This window comes from Calypte anna, chromosome 24 (assembly GCF_003957555.1).
Source record: "Calypte anna isolate BGI_N300 chromosome 24, bCalAnn1_v1.p, whole genome shotgun sequence".
Taxonomy (NCBI): domain Eukaryota; kingdom Metazoa; phylum Chordata; class Aves; order Apodiformes; family Trochilidae; genus Calypte; species Calypte anna.
Window position 1 is genome coordinate 1,893,657 of NC_044269.1, and position 17,348 is coordinate 1,911,004.

A 17,348-nucleotide genomic window follows, 5' to 3' on the forward strand; every position below is an offset into this window, starting at 1 on the left:
CTCCCTGCTTCTCTGCCAGCTCTGCATCTCCTGAGAGCAAGAAAACCTTTTCAGATCAGCAGTGCTATTGAGCTGATACCCAAAGGGACCAAGATTTGCCCAGCAGATCCAGCACCAAAGTGGAACAGAACCTGCTGATTCAGCTCAAGGATCTACAACAGGAATTTCCTGGATGCTTTAGCAGCACTCTGTGAGAAAATGCAAAGTGTAAAACACAGAAGCCTCTCATGTACCTGCTGCTGGTGCTGCTCCTCTGCAGCTGCCTGTGCTCCTCCTCTGCTAGTGATCAAGTCTTCCAAGCTGACAAGCCTAGAAAAGCATTAAAAGAAGCAAGAAGACACACTCTGACTTTCCAGACCGGTAGTTCCAGACTCCTTGTTACTAAAAAATGAATACTTACATCCACCTCTTCACCTCTTCATTCCTATTATACCCAGCACCAATGCTCAAAATGGCCGCCACAGTCTGAGGCACTGTAAAACTGGTTGCAGGCATCTCCTCTGCTCTTTTCTTCAAGGAGAGGGAGAACACCATGTGGGACACAAAGCAACTGCAGTGAAAACCATCAGGAGGAGCTTTTCCCACCCCCAGGACATCTGAAAACCAAGCCCTGTGAACCAGAGGGGAAGGACCAGCACCCTGACTGCTTTCCCTCTCCTCTCCTCAGCATCAGGACAGCAAAGTCACACTGTCACAAGCAGTCTTCACCACAACCCTCACCCACCAGTTAAATACAAAGAGGATTCCTTCATTCCCAGCTGAGAGCACCTTATCCAAGCTAAAACCAACCACTGAGCAGCAGCAGCAGCAGTGGGGGAATTCCAAGGCTTGCCTGGGAAATGATCCCACAGGCATTCCTCTTCACTGCTTCAGGAAAACAAAGGCACCCCCAGTGGCCAAAGGAAAAGCAATTCTGCACAGCAAAAGCTCTGGGGAGTCTTTGTGTTCCAGCCTGGGGATGCCAGGCAGGCCTCTGGCATCAATATCCCCTGAGGAATTCCCAGGAGTTCACCTGATGCATCCCTTTCATCACACACATGGTAGCAAGTGTCTGAAGCAGCATCTGAGGCCAGGAAGGGCCTAAGGCAGACAACAGTCACACCACTGGATTTGGGACAAATCCGCAGCTTTTAGATCATTACGGAGCATTCCCTGGAGTACCACAGAAAGCTCTCAAAGCCAGAAAGCTGGGGATGGGCCAGGATGCTGTCCCAGCAGCCTGTATGCAGGAGAAGGCAGGAACTGAGCTCCCCTCAGCTCTCCAGGAAAACCTCATCTTAGCTTTTCCCCACAGCAATGGGGAAGGAGGCTCAGGAGCTCACAACAAGGCAAGGTGAGGACCAGCTTACTGAGGCAGAGGCTTCCACGTCTCCCCGAAGGGCTTCAATCCAACTACTTTGCTGCTTCACTGTGCCTTCCAGTCTGATATTTTGCATGGAGAGGCTTAAAAAGAAAGACAGGTCTTATGACAGAAATCCACCAGAGCAGCAGGGGAAAAGACAAACCAAAAGCACCTCCAAAATCATCTGTTAACTTGCTGTGATGCAACGAGGCTGTGCTGTGCTTTTCACACAAGCCTAGCCAGGGACAGACACCTTGGTTCTCTGTGTTTGTCTCTTACCACTGCACACGTTGTTCCAGCTGTTTTACTCTAGCCCTGGTCTCCAGAGAAAGGGACAGGAGATCTTGTACTTTTTGGGACTTATTCTTCAGTTCTCTATCCCTGTCCTTTAAGGTACTCATCCAGTACTGAATATGATGCTCATAATGAAGCTGCTGCTTTTCCAGTTCCTGACACTGTAAAAACACAGCAAGAATCCCCAGCAGTCAACAGAGGCTTCACAGAGAGGACTCAGCTGCTGCTGAAGAACTCAAGGACTGCCCATGTCTGCACACAGCTGCTACCCAAACAACTCTCAGCACTGCAAATACATTCCAACTTTCACTCCTACTACCCAATGAACACATCTTTGGGATGTGCTGGAGTGTGCTCAGGAGTTCTGGGACAGCTTCATGTACCTTGGTTTTAGCCTTTCTCAGTTCCTTTCTCAGGCCCAGGTTGGCTTCCTCCAGGGTCCTGCAGCGCCTCGTGGACTCTTCAAGAGACCCTTCTGCCACAGAGAGCTTCTTAAGAGCAGCAGCAAGCTCCTGCTGCAGCTGTCTGACTGTGTCCTGAGGAAATGGTGAGATGAGTGCTAAGAACATCAGCTGTGCCTTTACTGTAACCTATTTGATTGTACACTTGGACCTGTCCTGGAACTCAACTCAAAAGTAAGAAAATTTTCCCTGCCCCCAGCAGTCAGCAGCTGAGCACCTCCAAACTACCAGCAGCTGCTCATGAGGATTTCTCTTTTCTAACACACAAAAAAGGCTCAAGTGTTATTGGTCTGGAACAATACACCAGAATGCCCTGAACCATGCATTTTATTACCAAGAGTCAAAGCAATCTCTTGTGATTCAAGAGTCACAGTTGGACTGCAGATACTTCTCTGGACACTCCCCATATCTGCAAATGCCTGCTACCCAAACAACTGTCAGCACTGCAAATACATTCAAATCTTCTCCCCTCCTACCAAATGAACACAAACCATGTAACTCCATCATCCTCTAGACAGCTCTCTCCCATCCCTCCTCTGATTCCCTACAGCATGGTTCCAAGCACGAACACTCAACCTCCAACCCTCATGGCATTCTCTTTATCCACTCTTTTCCTCCTCCATTGAAAATAGGAAAATAAAACTTCATCCCTCTCCTAAAGTGACTTCATTCCTCCCCTCATAAGCAGATCATTTCTCTTTCAGATCTCCCAGGCCTCTCTCCTTTAATTTTTGTAACAACACAGTGAGAGGGACTCAACAAGCAGCTTGTAGTTCCCTTGCAAGAAGGCTGCTTCAGGATGGGCAACTGCAGCAAGGCCAAACAAGGGGGAAAAAGAAACAGAATATTTGTATCTAGAGATATAGATCTATGCAGAATAAGTGAAAAACCATTCAGAACCAGCCCCTTGCTGGTAAATGGATTAAATCCTTTTGGTCTCTGTTCACCAGTGGTGTTCCCCAGGGCTCAGTCTTGGGGCCCCTTCTCTTCAACATCTTTCCCAATGATCAGGATGAGGGCAGGGGGTGCACCCTCAGTACCTTTGCAGATGACACCAAGTTGGGTGGGAGTGTTGAGCTGCTTGAGGGTAGGAAGGCCCTGCAGAGGGACCTGGACAGCCTGGATCCATGGGCCAGGGTCGACTCTAAGAGGTTCAGCAAGGCCAAGTGCCAGGAAAAAGGTTTGCACCTCAAGGGTTGTCAGGCACTGGAACTGGCTGCCCAGGAAAGGGCTTGAGGCACCAGCACTCAAGGTACTCCACATCCCTGAAGATCTGGAGATGTGGTGCTGAGGGGCAGGTGCAGTGGTGGTCTTGGCACTGCTGGGTTAACACCTGGACTGGATCCTCAAGGGCTTCTCCCACCAAAACTCTGTTACCAGAGGGGGGGGTGAGGGGAAGCACAGTGAGCAAAAAGAAGCCCAAATGCAGCAGTCCAGTATTTCTATGCCCTTCAGAAATCAGACAAACTGCTGGGCCAAACCAAATGTAATAAGCAGCAGACAGGTCAGTCTCTTTTGCAGAGCACCTTCCCACACATAAACCTTGGACCAAGTAAGGACACAGTGTCCTCATCCCTCACAGACATGGACACCAGGTTTATAAACCAGTGCCATTCCTCCACACATCATCCCAGCTCTGGGATGTGCTGGAGTGTGTTCAGGAATTTGGGACAACTTCATGTACCTTGTCTTCAGCCTCTCTCAGTTCCTTTCTCAGGCCCAGGTTGGCTTCCTCCAGGGTCCTGCAGCGCCTCGTGGACTCTTCAAGAGACCCTTCTGCCACAGAGAGCTTCTTAAGAGCAGCAGCAAGCTCCTGCTGCAGCTGTCTGACTGTGTCCTGAGGAAATGGTGAGATGAGTGCTAAGAACATCAGCTGTGCCTTTACTGTAACCTATTTGATTGTACACTTAGACCTGTCTGGGACTCAACTCAAAAGGTAAGAAAATTTTGCCTGCCCCCAGCAGTCAGCAGCTGAGCACCTCCAAACTACCAGCAGCTGCTCATGAGGATTTCTCTTTGCTAACTCATAACAAAGGCTCAAGGATTACTGGTCTGGAACAATACACCAGAATGCCCTGAACCATGTATTTTATTAACAAGAGTCAAAGATAGCTCTTGTGAGCCACAGTTGGACTGCAAATACTGCTCTGGACACTCCCCATATCTGCAAATGCCTGCTACCCAAACAACTGTCAGCACTGCAAATACATTCAAATCTTCTCCCCTCCTACCCAATGAACACATCGTTGGGATGTGCTGGAGTGTGTCCAGAAATTTTGGACAACTTCATGTACCTTCTCTTCAGCCTCTCCCAGTTCCTTTCTCAGGCCCAGGTTGGCTTCCTGCAGGGTCCTGCAGCGCCTCGTGGACTCTTCAAGAGACCCCTCTGCCACAGAGAGCTTCTTAACAGCAGCAGCAATCTCCTGCTGCAGCTGTCTGACTGTGTCCTGAGGAAATGGTGAGATGAGTGCTAAGAACATGAGCTGTGCCTTTACTGTAACCTATTTGATTGTACACTTAGACCTCTCTTGGGATTTAACCCAAAAGGGAAGAAAATTTTGCCTGCCCCCAGCAGTCAGCAGCTGAGCACCTCCAAACTACCAGCAGCTGCTCATGAGGATTTCTCTTTTCTAACTCATTAAGAAGGCTCAAGTAATATTGGTCTGGAACAATACACCAGAATGCCCTGAACCATGTATTTTATTAACAAGAGTCAGAGCAATCTCTTGTGATTCAAGAGCTGGACTGCAGATACTGCTCTGGCAACTAAAGGCAGGACTTTGTATTATTATTTGGATTTGGTCTTGAGTCTGTGTCTCCTCTACACACACAGATTGAAATGAATACATCTATCTGAAAGCTCTTTTGAGACAGACTAAGTTTAAGCTGAAACCCATCCCTCTGCAGTCTTCTGACCAAGTTTGGTTTAGAGTAACAACTGCCTCCCTGCTCACTCATTTGCTTTCCAAACTCTGGACAGTCCCTCCAGCCAGCCAGCCACCCACCCAACTACCATCTCCCAAAGGAACCTGAGATTTTGGCACTAAGAATACAAAGTGTTTCACAGGGGAGAGCCATTGGAAGCACTGCTGGAGTTCTTCCCTCTCTTCCCTCTTAAAGAAACTGAAAAATGAAGAATAAGGTGGTTATCTGACACATGCAGGTCTTCACCTCACTCCAACACTCTGGGGCTGAGAGGAAGAGAGAAATGTCATTTTAAAGCACTGTGCACATCACTAAGGCAGACAAACCACACCCCAGTGCCTAATTACTCAACAGGACTGGTTCCTCTTCTCCAGAAAGTCAAGATGAACACAGTGGGTGTGGCAACTTTTAAATCTGCCTGGGACTGGTAGGATTTAACTGACAGTTTAACTGAGATTCTGACCAGTCCTTTGTCCAGTTATTCAGCCTTACCACAGCCACAAAGAACACATTTAAATATTGCTACACATCACAAAGCAAAGAAGAGAAAGCTTAGGTCAGTGGCTGAAGTTGACATCTGGAGGAACAGGCAGGTCCCTCAGAAGGGGGCCCAGAACACAGAACAGAACACCACAACACTGCTAAGAGTCTTCAACACTCCAAACAGTGGATACTTTACCTCTCTTTTTCCTCTCTCAGTCTTGTACTTCAACACTTGCTTTCTTAAAGCAGCACACTGGGCCTTCCAATTCTTGTTCCTCTCTTCCACCAGGTAAACATACTTCTCAGTAGCAGCAGTGAGCTTCTGGTAAATGGTGTGCAGCCATCCCAGTGCTACAGGCACTGCCCTTCCTTGGATGAGCTGCTGCTCCTGCACATCTTCCAGCACCTGGTGGAGTAAAGGGAGCTGGGAGCTTCCCCTCTGGAGCTGGGGCCATGGCTCCTGTGTGGACAGAGTCAGAGCCACAGAACCACAGAATCAGCAAGGCTGGAAAAGACCTCTGGATCCTCCAGTCCAACTGGGAAACCAACACCACCATGCCCACTAAACCATGTCCTCAAAGTGGGAATAATGAGCTCCACTCCCCCCTGAGGTGTTACACAGCACTCCAGACCCCTCTGCCCTGCCCTGCCCCACATGCCCAACACCAACAGGATGCCTGCCCTATTCCCCTCATGAATGCCCTCAGAAAAAAAACTTTTCCAACACTTCCTAACACAGCCAAACACACCTATTCTTTGCAAGGAAAGCATCAAAGGTCTCCACATCTCAAGGTTTTTCACATGAGCTTTCTCTCACAAAGTTACTCCTCCCTCTGCAGGACTCTGCCATCACCATTAGTCACTCTCTAGTTACTTTTTTTTTACCTTACAGTAAAATGCAATTTTCTGTATAATGCCATTTACCAGTCCAGACTCTCATCCAAAATGTTTGGCTTCACATACCTGCACCCCAGATTTTTCAGTGCCATCCTTCAGGCCTCCTTTTTCAGCTGGAGAGGACACACGGAAGGTGGATGCTGGGTGCTCACCTACAGTGAAAAACACAGATTCTTACAACCAGCATGGCTTAATGCTACATATTGACTCCCAGAGTGCACCTTGATTAATGGTGAGAAAAATCTTTACACAAAGCAACACCTCCCCTCAAATCTGTGAGCTGCTGGAGAGAAAATGATCAGAATACAGAATTAATGTGCAGCGGTGTTAACTCTTTTCTTTAGCAGCATTTTCCCTTTTTTATGTAAAAAGGAAAGTTTCTCAGTATCAGGATGGCCACAAATAAATCACTCCAGTGTCTTCAAGGTGCAGGATCTCTCTCTCAGATACACTGTGGTCCATGCAGTAATGACAAGATGCTTCCAGCAATGCAAAGGGGGCCTCCTCCTCCTCCTGCTCTGAGGCCTGAGCTGAGGAACACAAGTGCTCCCCTCTGGCCCAGCTGGCAATGCTTTCCAGCACACACACACATGGGGGGCACTGCACACACCTCCTACATTGTAAAACCAGAGCAGCTGAGGCACTGGAAAAAAAGGGCTTTCCCTCAGCTCCACTCAAAGCTTTCCCTGGCTTCAGCCAAGAGCAAGAACACTTCTTTTTTTCCTCCTCTGCCAGTGGCCAGAAGGATTCACCAGGAAAAAAATTACAATCTCAGACATCAGGCAGCACCTTAGAAAATCCAGATCCAGATTCTTCCTCAGTGCAAGTTAACACACAGGAAATGAACTACAACATTTCTCTCACCAGTACTGGCTTTTGCTGCTGTCCTCTGGAGCCTTGTTTTGGTTCTTTGCTGCTGGCCAAGAGCAGGAACAGATTCATTGAAATACATGGGAACTGCAGTTCTTTCCTCTTCACTGCTGCATTCCCTCTCCTGCTCCTCTTCCTCATTAGATGATTCTTTCTAAAAGAGATCAAAGAAAACAGCTGGAAAGAGCAGAAACAAGCAGCTGCTTTATCACCCACTGACTGCTCTAAAAAGACTGTGTCTGCCTAAAGAAGAAGGAAGACTTTCTTGAGCTCTCTTGTACAAGGCCTTCCATCTTCCCAAGGGAATCTGAAGCAGCACAAAGAAATGCCTGAGGTCCTGAATCTCACCCCTCAGAAGCACTTCCCCACTTCAGCCCAGCTGCCTTTCAGTTACACCAAGATCCCAGCAGCTCCTGGATCTTCCTCCTACCCTCCCCAGCCCCACCACAGAAACCTCCCTGTCTTTCACAGAAAGTACCTCAGAATCCGAGGAAGAAGGCAACAGAAACCTGACAGCTTTCTCGTACTCTGCTGCCACAGCTGGAAGGGAACCTACACAGCAGGGAAGAAGGGAGACACTCAGTGTTTGTATTTCACTCTGCTGCTCCCCAGCCCTCAAGCCCTGCATCCAGAAGATGTGCAGTGGTTCAGATAAAGAAGGAGAAACTCAGGAGTGTTATCCAAGCTCTGCCAGTGGCCAGCAGGATTCACCAGGAAAAAATTACAATCTAAAACATCAGGCAGCATCTTAATTAATGTTCATTTAATGTTTAATAACTTCCAATGAGGAAGAATCTGGATATGTATTTACAAACACATTTCTCTCACCAGTACCGACTTTCAAAGGTTTCTGGTAATCATGATGGCCAACATCAATCCTTGGATCTTTCATAATTCTGGGAACTGCAGCTCTTTCCTCTTCACTGCTGCATTCCCACTGTTGCGTCTCCTGCTTCTCTTCCTCATCAGATGATTCCCTCTGAAAGAGATCAAAGAAAACAGCTGGAAAGAGCAGAAACAAGCAGCTGCTTTATCACCCACTGACTGCTCTAAAAAGACTGTGTCTGCCTAAAGAAGAAGGAAGACTTTCTTGAGCTCTCTTGTACAAGGCCTTCCATCTTCCCAAGGAAATCTGAAGCAGCACAAAGAAATGCCTGAGGTCCTGAATCTCACCCCTCAGAACCACTTCCCCACTTCAGCCCAGCTGCCTTTCAGTTACACCAAGATCCCAGCAGCTCCTGGATCTTCCTCCTACCCTCCCCAGCCCCACCACAGAAACCGCCCTCTCTTTCACAGAAAGTACCTCAGAATCCGAGGAAGAAGGCAACAGAAACCTGACAGCTTTCTTCTTCTGTGCTGCCACAGCTGGAAGGGAACCTACACAGCAGGGAAGAAGGGAGACACTCTGTGTTTGTATTTCACTCTGCTGCTCCCCAGCCCTCAAGCCCTGCATCCAGAAGATGTGCAGTGGTTCAGATGAAGAAGGACAAACTCAGCAGGGAGTCTTATCCAAGGGTTTAGTCACCCCCATTCCCATCACACGATTTCCTTTACACTGCTCTCTCCTTTTCCCCCTTGCCAGCACAAGGGGGCTGTGCACAACAGCTGACACAGCTGCAAGAAGCACCCAGCACTCCCCTGGAGAACACCCAAGGCACTCCAGGCCTCCTTCTCATTCCATCTACACATTTTGGTCAGATTGCTTGAGGAAGAACACAGCAACAAAGGCAAGAAGGGCACTAGCTGCAAACAGCACCATTTGCAGTCCAGCACCACCACTTCAGGTCTCTGAGAAGGAACAAAAAGGCACAAAAGCTGCTTTCCTCCTCTGCCAGTGGCCAGCAGGATTCACCAGGAAAAAATTACAATCTCAGACATCAGGCAACATCGTAGAAAATCCAGACCCAGAATCTTCCTCTCTGCAAGTTAACACACAGGAAATGAACTACAACATTTCTCTCACCAGTACTGGCTTTTGCTGCTGTCCTCTGGAGCCTTGTTTTGGTCCTTTCCTGAAGGCCAACAGCAGGAACAGATTCATTTACAGACTTGGGAACTGCAGTCCTTTTCTCTTTCCTACTGCATTCCCTCTCCTCCTGCTTCTCTTCCTCATCAGATGATACCTTCTGAAAGAGATCAAAGAAAACAGCTGCAAAGAGCAGAAACAAGCAGCTGCTTTATCACCCACTGACTGCTCTAAAAAGACTGTGTCTGCCTAAAGAAGAAGGAAGACTTTCTTGAGCTCTCTTGTACAAGGCCTTCCATCTTCCCAAGGAAATCTGAAGCAGCACAAAGAAATGACTGAGGTCCTGAATCTCACCCCTCAGAAGCACTTCCCCACTTCAGCCCAGCTGCCTTTCAGTTACACCAAGATCCCAGCAGCTCCTGGATCTTCCTCCTGCCCTCCCCAGCCCCACCACAGAAACCGCCCTCTCTTTCACAGAAAGTACCTCAGAATCCGAGGAAGAAGGCAACAGAAACCTGACAGCTTTCTTCTTCTGTGCTGCCACAGCTGGAAGGGAACCTACACAGCAGGGAAGAAGGGAGACACTCAGTGTTTGTATTTCACTCTGCTGCTCCCCAGCCCTCAAGCCCTGCATCCAGAAGATGTGCAGTGGTTCAGCTGAAGAAGGACAAACTCAGAAGTGAGTGTTATCCAAGCTCTGCCAGTGGCCAGCAGGATTCACCAGGAAAAAATTACAATGCCAGACAGTTGGCAGCATTTTAGAAAATCCAGATCCAGATTCTTCCTCATTGCAGGTTAAGATACAGGAAATGAACGACAACATTTCTCTCACCAGTACTGGCTTTTGCTGCTGTCATCTGGAGCCTTTTTTTGGTTCTTTGCTGCTGGCCAACAGCAGGAGCAGATTCATTTACAGACTTTGGAATTACAGCTCTTTCCTCTTTCCTGCTGCATTCCCTCTCCTCCTGATTCTCCTGCTCCTCTTCCTCATCAAATGATTCCTTCTGAAAGAGATCAAAGAAAACAGCTGGAAAGAGCAGAAACAAGCAGCTGCTTTATCACCCACTGACTGCTCTAAAAAGACTGTGTCTGCCTAAAGAAGAAGGAAGACTTTCTTGAGCTCTCTTGAACAAGGCCTTCCATCTTCCCAAGGGAATCTGAAGCAGCACAAAGAAATGCCTGAGGTCCTGAATCTCACCCCTCAGAACCACTTCCCCACTTCAGCCCAGCTGCCTTTCAGTTACACCAAGATCCCAGCAGCTCCTGGATCTTCCTCCTACCCTCCCCAGCCCCACCACAGAAACCGCCCTGTCTTTCACAGAAAGTACCTCAGAATCCGAGGAAGAAGGCAACAGAAACCTGACAGCTTTCTTCTTCTGTGCTGCCACAGCTGGAAGGGAACCTACACAGCAGGGAAGAAGGGAGACACTCAGTGTTTGTATTTCACTCTGCTGCTCCCCAGCCCTCAAGCCCTGCATCCAGAAGATGTGCAGTGGTTCAGATGAAGAAGGACAAACTCAGAAGTGAGTCTTATCCAAGCTCTGCCAGTGGCCAGAAGGAAAAAATACAATCTCAGACATCAGGCAGCACTTTAGAAAATACAGATCCAGATCTTCCTCAGTGCAAGTTAACACACAGGAATTGAACTACAACATTTCTCTCACCAGTACTGGCTTTTGCTGCTGTCCCAGGGAACCTTTTTTGGGTTCTTTGCTGCTGGCCAACAGCAGGAACAGATTCACTTAAAGACGTGGGAATTGCAGCTCTTTCCTCTTTCCTGCTGCATTCCCTCTCCTCCTGCTTCTCCTCATTCTCTTCTTCCTGGTATGATTCCTTCTGAAAGAGACCAAAGAAAAGAGCTGGAAAGAGCAGAAACAAGCAGCTGCTTTATGAATCCACTGACTGCTCTAAAAAGACTGTGTCTGCCTAAAGAAGAAGGAAGACACCAAGATCCCAGCAGCTCCTGGATCTTCCTCCTACCCTCCCCAGCCCCACCACAGAAACCTCCCTGTCTTTCACAGAAAGTACCTCAGAATCCGAGGAAGAAGGCAACAGAAACCTGACAGCTTTCTTCTTCTGTGCTGCCACAGCTGGAAGGGAACCTACACAGCAGGGAAGAAAGGGGACACTCAGTGTTTGTATTTCACTCTGCTGCTCCCCAGTTCTATGTCTGAGGCTTTCCTTTTGTAACTTTTGATTCTAGAACCATGGCTATCGCCTGGAAGCAGAAGGAATAAAAAAATCCCTGTGAACAAAAGGAGTTATTTTTTTAATTGCAATTGGCAAGTTTCCAGATTAATGCCCTGGAGAGGAGTCACCTGGCAATGTCTGAAAAAGGAGACAGGGAAGGGATGGGCAGGACAGAGGAAGGACTTGGCCAGGGACAAAGCTTAGCAGGGGATTGATAGCTTAGTATTAGGGATATGGCTTATTTGTTTCTGAAATGAGAAAGTGTTGTCTCTTCAAGATTTAACTTTCATCTTTACTAGAGAAGAAAACAGAAATAAAAATAGGAAAATCTCCTTAGCAAGGCTACTTTTACAGGTCAGCATATCACACCAGCTTTTCCAAAGAGCTTACTGGGTTTGCTGTGCTGCTCTGTAGTCTTTATGTGCAGTGTCCACTTTGGGTCTTTCTGGAAATAGAAAGAAAGAGGGAGTGAAGCAACACTAGTTTTTCAATTGAAACCACAACAAACAACTTTTTACATCCCTTGAAGTGATGCCTAAATCAGCCTTTGCAAGTACACTCACCAAAATACCCCTACATTTCAGTACCATGCCAGAAGAATGCATCACTTCCATTTACATCAAGGCAAGAAAATTAAATCGTGTTAAAACGAATCTAAAGGAATCTAAAACAAATTTAATCACCAATGTACAGAAAGCAATGACAAGCTCAGGAGAAGAAGGCAAGAGATTAGAAAAGTAACTGAGAAACTTTCAGGGTCTGCAAATCTGACCCAAATGAACAATAAGAAATGAAACAATGTGGTGTTTATCGTGTCACCTATGGATTGCTCTTTTGTGCCAAACCACAGCTCTACTGCAGGCTCAGCCACAGCTATGGGCTGTCAGGAAAAACTGAGAGCAGAAAAAAGCCTGGCAGGCCAGAGACTGCTTCTAAGGAGAGAACAACATTGCCTGGAACTGCAGCTGCTTTCCAGCCCAAATAACTCCTTTGCAAAGGACATTTTTACCTGAGAGTCTGGCAGAGGATTCCCATCTGGCCGGTATTGTGCCACACAAACCTTCCACACTTTGGGACCGCGTTGCTCTGCAGAAGCATTCTCATCCTCACTGGTCACCTTTTCCTCAGAGCTGCTTCCAAAGCAAAGCAAAATAATGACATCTCTGCCTCAGATCACCCTTCAAGTCAGTGGGAGGTATTTGCACAGTCTCACCTTCTTAGGCCTTCCTTGCAAGTCTCTTCTTCTGCTGGTCAAACATCAAGTGACAAGGTGAAATTAGATTTGGCATGCTAAAAATTAAACTGTACAGATGGACATTTCACATGGACAGCTCTACAGGTGACAGCAGAGTGAGACTTGGGGCAGCCAAGTCAACACAGGACAGCAGGAATGAAGGCATTTCCAACAGTGCTATCTTCTTTGGACTCTTACACCTAGCAGTTTAAGAAACACCTCTAAAGTGGAGAAAAAAAAATCCTAGCATGAATATGTTTGATTAGGAACCAGTTAACAGAATGGTGATGGCCCAGCAAGAGAGGAAGTAGAGGGACCTCCAAGGTACTCATTGCACACATGAGGACACACCACAGGCAGAGATTTTACTAGTTCTTGTAGTGTGATGTGTAACTTGATGCTAGAGACTGTGCCATCTGCTGCTCTATCCAGCTACAGACTATTCAGAAAAGGGAAAGAAAATCAAACAGCAGAATCCAGATCAAAAGCTTGACCTCACACTCAGCCTGTTCCTGCAGCTCAGCAAAGGGACTCTCAGGATGCAGGACATGTGCTTTGTGGTGCCAGCCAGAGACTGCAGTATTAATGCCCAGAAATGTCCCCTGGACACTTTCTGCTCTCCATTTGCCACACAGTTCTGATAAAACAGAACTGAAGAACCCAGAGAGAATAAAACCTCCCTCTGTAGGCTCTGAGAAGTAAAGCACAAGGCAACATTTCATTATATAAATCTACTGATTTTTCTAAGATTCCTTTAGGGTTCTGTGGCCTCAAAAGCATAGACTGGATTTTAAAACCTCACAGAAGGAGCTAGGTGTTTGATCACAGGGCAACTGAATGTTGTGTCTGGAGGACAAGGTAATACAACAACCCTGCTAGTGGACATGGAGTCACAGCTGCCCTCACAGCTTGACAAGAAGCAGTGTAACAAATCAGCACATCCACAAATCTTCTTGTGCTGCTCCACCTGATGCTGAAGGCAACAGGAAACACACTCAGTGCTGACAGTACAAACCACCTCAAGAAAAGGCCTGGGTCCTTTTCCTCCTCAGCTCCTCCAGACTTAAAGATCCTACCTCCTCTCTCCACAGCAGCTGCATCCAACGTAGAGCCAAAAGCTTCTCGCCACAGGGGAGAGTTGAGGATAAAGACCTCGTCTGGATCACCTGCAGGCTCTGCTGCTTCCTCCTCCTGAGCTTCACTCGCTGCCACTTGGTCACTAGGACTAGAGAGAGAAAGAGAGGAAGCAGAGTTGGGAAAAACAACCACTTCCTGGCAGGTAGCACTTAGCAGAAGAGTTACCAGCCACTTTTTATTCATCCTCCAATGAATAAACAGTCACCCCAATTCAGGTACTCCTAAGTACTTCTGAAGGGCAATACACACAGAACTTTCTGCAGGGCTGGTGCACACTTCAGTGATCCCTGCAGTCACCTTCATCCTAGAGATGCACATCCCAAGGCAATAACTCCTGCCTGGTACACTGTTTCAGCCTCACTTTTAAAAAAGCACCCCTAACCACATCAGAGAAGGAACACCACAAATGCTCAAAAGCCACGCTGATGACTGACCACTTCTTGGAATCAAAAAGTTATTCCAAAATGTGGAATACCCAGGAATAACAGTGTAATCCTCTGCTGGCAGCCCATCAGTGTCTTTCTGGGAAGCATCAGCTCCGTCCTGAAGGAGAACTTTGATCAAATTAAGCTTCCCACCACCAGCAGCAGCAGCCATCATGAGCTGGGTTCTGAAAGATCCAAGTACGCTATGAAATGGATCATTTGACACAGACACTGTCATTATTTTCATACCTGCTTGCTCTCAGAAGAAGCCTTTTCCCCATTACTCTCTCAGGAACGAAAGAAAAAGCAGGTTCCCTTAAAAGCAACAATAAAAGGGGAGAGGGAGTCAAAACAGCTGCGTGGTCAAAGGTACCACATGGACAACACTTCAGGGCACATGAGGCTGCTGTGCAGCAGTTTCTGGAACTGAGGCACTGCTGCCAGGCTCATGACACATCTCCCTCCAGACAATGCCTCCTGGACATCCTCATCAAGGCAGAAAGTACTTCCCTGAGGTACCACAGCAGCCAAGCACAGACTGCTTCCACAAGTCACACAGAAACAGCTCCTTCCATGTGCCCCCCTGCTTTTGTTCAGAGCACATTCCCACGCCTCTCAGCAACCCAACAGAAAGAAGACTAAAGGCACCCCTTGGGATAAACCCCTTATTACCTCCGATCCTGGTTTCCAGCTGCTTTTTTCCGCAGAAACTCAGCTATCTCTGCCTTGCCTTTAGAGACAGCAAGACTGAGGGGGGTAAAGCCCTCCTGAAAGGACAGACAAATCCATCGAGTTGAGAACCAAAGTCAAAAACAGTCTTTGACAGAAATAGTGCTGCCTCTTTCTGAAACAACTTCCTGAAGAAATCATAAGAATTTACCTTGTTCTCAGCATCAAGCCTGGCATGACGCCGGAGCAGCTGCTGCACTACACTGACATCACAGAAAAGGACTGCCAGGTGGAGGGCTGTGTTGCCAGACACGTCACTCAGATTGGGGTCTGCACCTCTCCGCAGCAGCAGAGTCACACAGGATTCTCGGTTGAACTGCACTGCCTGAGAAGACACAAGGAAAGGAAAGACTTGCAAAGGTTGCATTTCACTCCACCACAGCTCGCTCAGCTTCTGACCACTGGCAAAGGAGAGCACCCTCAAGGATCAGCTGAGAGATGCCTCTGCCACTCCAAATCCAACAGGCGTCTTGCCACACAGCTCTGAGGACAGAGTCCTGCCAGACACCTCTCCCTTCATGCACACTCCAGAAGCCCCTCTGCTCTTCCAAGAGCAGAACTTCCCTCACTCACCATCATCAGGGGTGTTCTCCCGGAATTGTCAGCAGCATTCAACTGGCAGTGCTGCTGTAGGAGAAAGTTGGCGACGCCTGCGTGGCCGTTTGCACAGGCCAGGTGGAGAGGTGTCCTAAGAATGAAACAGGGGAGCTTAACACTGACAGACAACAAAAAAACCAAAGCTGGGACACCACCCAGCCCAGGGAACCCTGCCCAGACCCTGCTGCTGCTGCTGCAATCCAGCAGGGAGGGCAGGGCCAAGCAGCAGCCCAGCACCTCCAGGAGCACTGGCGCCCACCATGCAGCTCCCAACACTGGAAAGCTCTCGAGTTCCCCCTCCCAGCTGACAGGGCACATCTTGCTTTGCAAGCAATCAGCTCCAAGGGGATCCCACACAAACCCTGCAGGGGGGATGCTCCCGCACGCCACCCGAGGTGTCCCAGCAGCGGCCCACAGCCCCTCACCGATTCTGCCCGTCGCGGCGGTCGAAGCCCCAAATCTTGATCAGCCAGCGCCAGCGCCTCAGCCAGGTCATGTTGGCGGAGGCAGCCGCGCGGTGCAGCTTGCTCAGCTGTTTCGGATGGGTGCCAGCAGCAGCAGCAGCAGCAGCAGCGCAGGGCTGCCCAGGAGTGCTGCCAGAGGGTGGCACCCGAGAGTTCTTCCTGAAGAGCCCCATCCCGTGAGGGGAGCTCTGCGGGTTGCGGTGCGGTCACAGCCGCCCCGGAGCTGGGGGGCGAAGGGGAGGAAAGGGGGGAAGGGAGGAAGGGGGCAAGGGGAGCCGGGGTCGGTTCAGGACAATGGACGGGCAAAGGCAGGGACAGGGCAGGTAGGAGAGAGGCAGGGACGAGGCGGGAGCAAGGAGCAATCCAAAGGCGAGAAGCAGGAGCAGCCCGAGAGGCGGAGCCCAGCGGAGCCCAGCGCAGGAGGTGCCGCTGCGAAAGCGTCGCCACCAACGGCAGCACCGACACCAACCGCAGAGCCGGCACCAACGGCAGCGCCGCTCCCGGCCAGCACGGGGACACCGCGTGCGCGGGGATGAACCACTTCGGGGAGGGAGGGGGGGGGGCACGGGCTGAACCACCTCGGGGAGGGCGGGGGGGGTAGGGGCCGAAGGAAAGGAAAAGGCTCCTTTCATCCTTAAACTTGGCACTGCTCGCAGCCTCAGCCTTCACTCAGTGCCACTACAGGCTGACAATGCTCCTTTAAGGAGCTGAGAGAAACTGAGGAACTCTCCCCCACCTCCAAGAGTCCTACAAAGTCGAATATTCTTCTCCTGGAGAGGCTTTGTCATCGATTTGGCCCAAATATATGGACCCCCAAGACACAGACCCCCATGGGTCACAGCTTGACCTTCCCGTGCCTTGGGGCTGAGGTGGTCATCAAGGGCTGCTCATTAATTAGGGCAGGTGCTCAACAGCTCCTGGGGGTCAGGGAGGTGGGGGGACAAGTCTGAGCCCTCAAAGTGACACAACTGGGGCTGGGAGGAGCTGCCAGGGGCATCTCCAGGATCTGGGGTAAAACCAAAGGTGGGACCTGGCTCTACCCAAACTGGGCACTGTGCAGGAGGATTCCCTGGAATGTCTTGGAGCAACCTTGAAGGTCATCGAGTCCCATGAGCAGGGACACCTCCCACCAGCCCAGCTTGCTCCAAGTCCCACCCAGCCTGCCCTTCAACACTTCCAGCATCCACAGCTTCTCCAGGAAACCCCTTCTAGGCTCTCACCAGCCTCACTTCCTTAAGCTCTCCTCTCACTCTCTCCTCTGCATGACATTTCTGAACTTGTTTTGTGCTTGGAAACTTTTGTCAAAAGCCAAGACCTGTCCACTGGCATGGGGT

General features: G+C 49.2%; 1 protein-coding gene across 1 annotated transcript in view; it reads right to left on the bottom strand.

Moving 5' to 3' along the window:
• Positions 1-17,099, bottom strand: part of LOC115599604 (ankyrin repeat domain-containing protein 18B-like) — a 61,196-nt gene extending 44,097 nt beyond the window's left edge. Inside the window, exons 1-8 of the mRNA XM_030464708.1 lie at positions 15,976-17,099; positions 15,527-15,641; positions 15,105-15,278; positions 14,897-14,991; positions 13,739-13,887; positions 12,642-12,675; positions 12,438-12,561; positions 11,819-11,873 (exon numbers count right to left, since the gene is read on the bottom strand). Of these exons, the coding sequence (XP_030320568.1) occupies positions 11,819-11,873; positions 12,438-12,561; positions 12,642-12,675; positions 13,739-13,887; positions 14,897-14,991; positions 15,105-15,278; positions 15,527-15,641; positions 15,976-16,187 (958 nt within the window). The 5' untranslated portion in view covers positions 16,188-17,099. The remainder of the gene's footprint in view (positions 1-11,818; positions 11,874-12,437; positions 12,562-12,641; positions 12,676-13,738; positions 13,888-14,896; positions 14,992-15,104; positions 15,279-15,526; positions 15,642-15,975) is intronic.
• Positions 17,100-17,348: the final 249 nt, after the last annotated feature.